The sequence below is a fragment of the Ipomoea triloba genome, chromosome 13 (genome assembly GCF_003576645.1).
Source record: "Ipomoea triloba cultivar NCNSP0323 chromosome 13, ASM357664v1".
NCBI classification, from domain to species: domain Eukaryota; kingdom Viridiplantae; phylum Streptophyta; class Magnoliopsida; order Solanales; family Convolvulaceae; genus Ipomoea; species Ipomoea triloba.
In genome coordinates this window covers 30,157,657-30,162,904 of record NC_044928.1, presented here as the reverse complement: position 1 = coordinate 30,162,904, position 5,248 = coordinate 30,157,657, and the positions used below count along the sequence as shown (strand labels likewise).

Here is a 5,248-nt window from a genome sequence, read left to right as displayed (position 1 = left end):
TTTTTTTTTTTTTTTTTTTTTTTTTTTTTTTTTTTTTTTTTATAAGACAAAAGAAAAAGAAAAAGAAAAAAAGGAGACAAGTACGAGCTCCGAAGGCTTTGATGCTCCGAGCTCTCGCACTGCGAAGCCGTCGGAGAATTTTGCCGCCGTTGCAGCTTTCCTCTACCTAATACCTATATCCCTCCTCCTTATTCTTCTGAAGATATACAGAAAAGCTCAGGCAAGAGTAATTATCGCGATTATGGCGTTTAACCAGGATTACCTGAAAACAGTAGTACCTTCTCAACTCCTCGCCGAGCGCGGCTCCAATCTCGTCGTCATCAATCCAGGTCCTTTCTAAACCCTAAAATTTTCACATACACCAAAAATTATCTCGTTTTTTACATAAATACAACTTAGTCATCCTAGTTCAATGTATTAATTGTGTGCAATTGCGGTTGTAATATCTAGGTTCTGCAAATATTAGAATAGGACGAGCTCAACAGGACAGTCCACTGAACATTCCTCATTGCATTGCTCGTCGAACCAGCCAAGTGCCTAAAAGGAATGTCCAGGATCAAGTCAGTCTATATTTGAAGTTTCATTTGTTAAAAGAAAAGGGAAAAATTTACTGACTAATACTATGCTTTTTTCTTTTTGGTGGTGTTATTGGGTTTTAGATGCTCAATTCTCAGGTTACAACCGCACAGCATATGGAGCGCGAAAGGGCTTATGACATTGTTAGTGACAATGCTCATGCTTTATTATTTTGTTGATACTGTCATGTTAACTAAGAGCAGTAAATTTTTTTTTAATTTTTTTTTAATATCAGTTTTTTGCTTGATTTTCATGTTTTGCTTTTCAGATTGCATCACTGTTGAAAATTCCGTTCCTGGATGAGGAGGTTCCTAATAGCTCTTATCCTCGGAAGGTACTTAAAAGAAACTAATTACACACAAGATTACTTTCTTGTTTCCTTGTTTAACACCAGGTTGAAATTAGATTTCCACAGCATTTCTTGATTTAATGTTTTCATGAAACTGAATCATTTTTACAAATGAAGCAGTTTTTACATCTTTTCCATGATTTCTCGTTTATATATATTGAGAAGTATCTGTAATGCAGATGGGTCGAGTTGATGCATATCCTCCACAAAATAACAAGAAAGAGACACCATTCACTTGGACTGAGGTGTTTGAAAACACCCCTCCCCCTCCACCCTCAACAGGAGGTGAGTGAACTCCGTCTATTTTTTTTTTTCTTCCAGTTTCCTGTTTGAAGTTTCTTAGTTGGCAGTGATGTTAATATGATAAAGTTCTACTTCTGCATTTCCATTTTTTTAAGCTAGAAAATTATTTCTGCACACATCACTAAGTTTTGCATATTCTGGTGGAAACTCAATTTTGTTCTGCAGGCTTGTTTATGTTGGTATAATTTTATTAACAAGGCTGCCTTACTTGTGTTACTGAAAATTATATGAGAGAAATTTCCAGAGCTTTGCATTGTCTGGGGGCAATTAGAACATGAAACATTCATATTACATTTATACTATCTTGATTTTATATAATGGATGGAACAAAAATGTTTCTGCTAGTATCTCTCCCACAAATCAATTAGTTTTTTCTTATTTATAGTCTTTTGCTTTGATATTGTATTTAATTAGGAATAGTGGTTCATCTTTCTAGGAGATAATAACATAACCAATGGTGAAACTTCTGAGCCCCCCATCGCAAAAGAAAGCAACAATACCATGGAACTCAGTTCAGGTGAACGCAAATATAAAGAGTACATATGTGGTGAAGACGCTTTGAGAATATCCCCCAATGAACCATATTGCTTGCGTCGTCCAATCCGCAGAGGTCACCTTAATATTTCTCAACATTACTCGATGCAGCAGGTATTACCTTCCAACTTATTTACTTACCAATTCATGAGTAAAATACTGCATCTTTGTTTTTAATTAATCTCATAGTGGAAACCATTTAATATGTTTAGATGTAAATTTGGGTTTCGTTGAATTCACACATTAACTCAAACAACCCTATAGTAGCTGTAGGATGTCTAATAAGTTTAAATTTTTCTATCCAAAATATTGTGCCTGACTTTGTAGCGAACAATGATTATAATAATTTTTTTTTCAGAGTTTCTGAAGATCCATTATTATACTTTTGTTTTTATAGGTTCTTGAGGACCTGCAAACTATCTGGGATTGGATTTTGACTGAGAAACTGAATATCCCTCAACATCTAAGACATATGTATGCTGCTATTCTTGTTGTTCCAGAGACATTTGATAATCGAGGTAACTATGCTATAAAGTAAAAATCTTGTTTAGTTTATACATTCTGCATTTATACTTTGGTGAGCTAAGAGTAGTTATCATCTGTTTTGGCTATTTGTCTTTCGATATAAGACAACAACAGAATTAAGCACAAATAATTTTGAACTAACACCTGAAAATGTTGCTCCTTACCATCTGTGGTAAAATGGTTGTGTTGAGTATAGAACAATAGGTTATTAAATATTGTAGGTTTAGTTTGGCAATAAAAAAATCATTTTGATTGTCTTTGGGGAAATACTATGCATCACAATGGGATTTGACATTGGGTGGTAATTGCTTGGTTGCCTGGTTAGACAAATCTTCTCCCAAGCTATTTTGAGATTAGTAGGTCACTATTGATCCATTTTTCTTGTTTTTGTTCTTTGTCTCCATCTGCAATGTGGTTCTCTAGTAATTTCTGACACCTTTAATATTAGTAATTGTGATGAGAAAAGGTTGTAGTTTTGCAAACTAATAACACCATGATAAAAAACTTTAAAAGATACTGCATACAGGCTCATTCTTTATGTTGAACTTATGATCTGTGTCAAATTGCATGTAAGATTCTGTGCATTGTTTCTTTTTTTCTTTTCTTCCCCATCATAATTTATCTTGGTTATTACAGAAATAAAAGAAATGATATCTATTGTTTTACGGGACTTGCAGTTCAGTTTGACAGTTGTCCACCAGGTGATCTTTATCTCACTTTTACGTAATTTTAAGCAAGATTGGGGCTTGAGTTGTATGCATAACAATTTAGCCTGATATTGTTTCAATTGGGGTATATTCGAGGTGAATCTAAATTCTCAATTTCTAAGCCTCCAATAATTAACTTCTTTGCTTGCATGCACCCTTTTGATTTGAGAAAACAGAGCCAACTTAGTTTCTTTGGTTCTATACTAACAAATTGTTTTGGAATCTCTTGTTCTCTCAATTATTCTTTGCTGAATCGATATCAGGAAGGTCTTGCTGCAATATTTGGTAATGGTTTGCCAACAGCATGTATTGTGAATATGGGTGCTCAGGTGACATCTGTTATTTGCGTTGAGGTATGCTCTTCATTGTAGATTCTTTACTAGCATCATTTTTAGTTTTATCTTTATTTCCAGTGTCTGTAAGTTAGGCAGGGTAGCATAGACTTTGTTTTGTTAGGTATTGTCTACAGTTTTTAAGTCACACAGTAATTAGTGACATTCTTCTATTTTGAAGTGAAGTGCACAGCATTTGGATTTTAATTTTTTATCTATTGTACAATCATCTTTGTAAATGCTCAGTTCTGATGTCCAGGATGGAGTAGCTTTACCTTCGACACTGATCAGTCTACGTTACGGTGGAGAGGTGAGAGTGCTGTGGTTTCAGACTTTATATTGCTGACTTCGGGGTCAAAAGTCTGGGGAATGCAAAATTTTTATTTTCCATGTTCTTGCGTAGCATTATTTCCTTAACCATATTTGTTCTTACATAGCATTATTTCCTTAACCATATTTGTTCTTGCATAGCATTATTTCCTTAACCATATTTCTTCAAGATAAAGTTATTGGAATACATTTTTAGTCTTTTTATTGTGGCATGTGAAGATATATTTATATTATTTAGTTGAAGTGGCTTTGTAAAATATTAATGTGCCTTTTGTCGTTATGTTGCACAGAATTTATTTCAGTTCTTATCTTCAATGAGTCAAATTTGCCATATTGTTACAGGATATATCAAGGTGCCTTCTCTGGACTCAGAGACATCATCAAACTTGGCCACCAATTCGTACTGATGCTCTTACAAAGCCTGTAGATTTATTAACGCTGAACAAACTTAAAGAGTCCTATTGTATGATCAGAGTGAGTAGCGTATATCCTTGATTCACGTGCCTACTGATATATGCCACTGCCTGCTTTTTCTACTTCTACCTAAAACTTTATCTAGCCAAAAATTTTCTCATGTTAGTCATGTACATTATTCTATGATTCGAAGTGTAAATTGATAACTGGCAATGCTTTATTGTCTTGAGCTCTATAATACCTACCAATCCCCTAAAAATAAATAAAATTTAAAATGATCATTTCACTATGATTCTTCATGTAGACAAACACTGCGATCTATGCTGCATTGATTGAGATGAAAATTATATCTTCACTTTTCTTCCTTTATATTTAGGAGGGAGAGGTTGAAGCGGTTGCTCAGGTTCATTCATACGAAGATGGCATGGTACCTGGATCACACAAGTCAAGGCTAACCGCTCTTAATGTAGGTCATTTTGGAAACCATCTTATCCTTGCTTTGCTTCAATATCTGTGTATGAATGAATATCTGTAGTGTTATTGATTACCCTTGTGATAAAATGCAAAATTTTCTGATTATTAGTTATTTTATTGCAAAATATGGATCGTATTCTTATTTCTCTCTGGCTTGGGCAGGGCTTTTCTTCATTCTAAAATGACTTGATTTTGTGCCTGATATAATTCTTAAAACAGGTACCCCCAATGGGGTTATTTTATCCAACACTTTTGGTCCCGGATGTGTATCCTCCCCCGCCTCGTTCTTGGTAAGAAATCTTCATTTCATTAAAATGACCCATTGTCTCTACAAAGCCTATTGTTCCCCTCCTTGCTAAGCACAAAATTGTACTTCATTAGGTTTAATGACTATGATGATATGCTTGAAGATACATGGCATATGGACTTTCCTGGCACCGGTGCATTTCCGATGTGGGAGAGCTATCCAATTTTTCAATCCAAACCGAAGAGAGAAGATAATATTGGTCTTGCAGAAGCTATTGCGAAAAGCATTCTTTCAACAGGTAGATCTAGTTACACTTCTTATTAGTGAAGCTTAATTAATTTACTAGTTCTCCTAAACCTCTCTTGAGTTCTGATTAACAGCACGCATTGATCTCCAAAGAAAGCTGTTTTGTAGTATGCAACTGGTGAGTTTTTTTTTTTTTTTTTTTTTTTTTTTT

General features: G+C 34.5%; 1 protein-coding gene across 1 annotated transcript in view; it reads left to right on the top strand.

Moving 5' to 3' along the window:
- Positions 1 to 74: 74 nt before the first annotated feature.
- LOC116002443 (actin-related protein 9) overlaps positions 75 to 5,248 on the top strand; it is an 8,617-nt gene continuing 3,443 nt past the window's right edge. Inside the window, exons 1-15 of the mRNA XM_031242583.1 lie at positions 75 to 329; positions 451 to 560; positions 660 to 719; positions 845 to 910; positions 1,105 to 1,210; positions 1,665 to 1,876; positions 2,160 to 2,280; positions 2,924 to 2,988; positions 3,258 to 3,347; positions 3,586 to 3,636; positions 3,999 to 4,130; positions 4,447 to 4,536; positions 4,764 to 4,834; positions 4,926 to 5,089; positions 5,172 to 5,215. Coding sequence (XP_031098443.1) covers positions 242 to 329; positions 451 to 560; positions 660 to 719; positions 845 to 910; positions 1,105 to 1,210; positions 1,665 to 1,876; positions 2,160 to 2,280; positions 2,924 to 2,988; positions 3,258 to 3,347; positions 3,586 to 3,636; positions 3,999 to 4,130; positions 4,447 to 4,536; positions 4,764 to 4,834; positions 4,926 to 5,089; positions 5,172 to 5,215 — 1,470 coding nt within the window. The 5' untranslated portion in view covers positions 75 to 241. The remainder of the gene's footprint in view (positions 330 to 450; positions 561 to 659; positions 720 to 844; positions 911 to 1,104; positions 1,211 to 1,664; positions 1,877 to 2,159; positions 2,281 to 2,923; positions 2,989 to 3,257; positions 3,348 to 3,585; positions 3,637 to 3,998; positions 4,131 to 4,446; positions 4,537 to 4,763; positions 4,835 to 4,925; positions 5,090 to 5,171; positions 5,216 to 5,248) is intronic.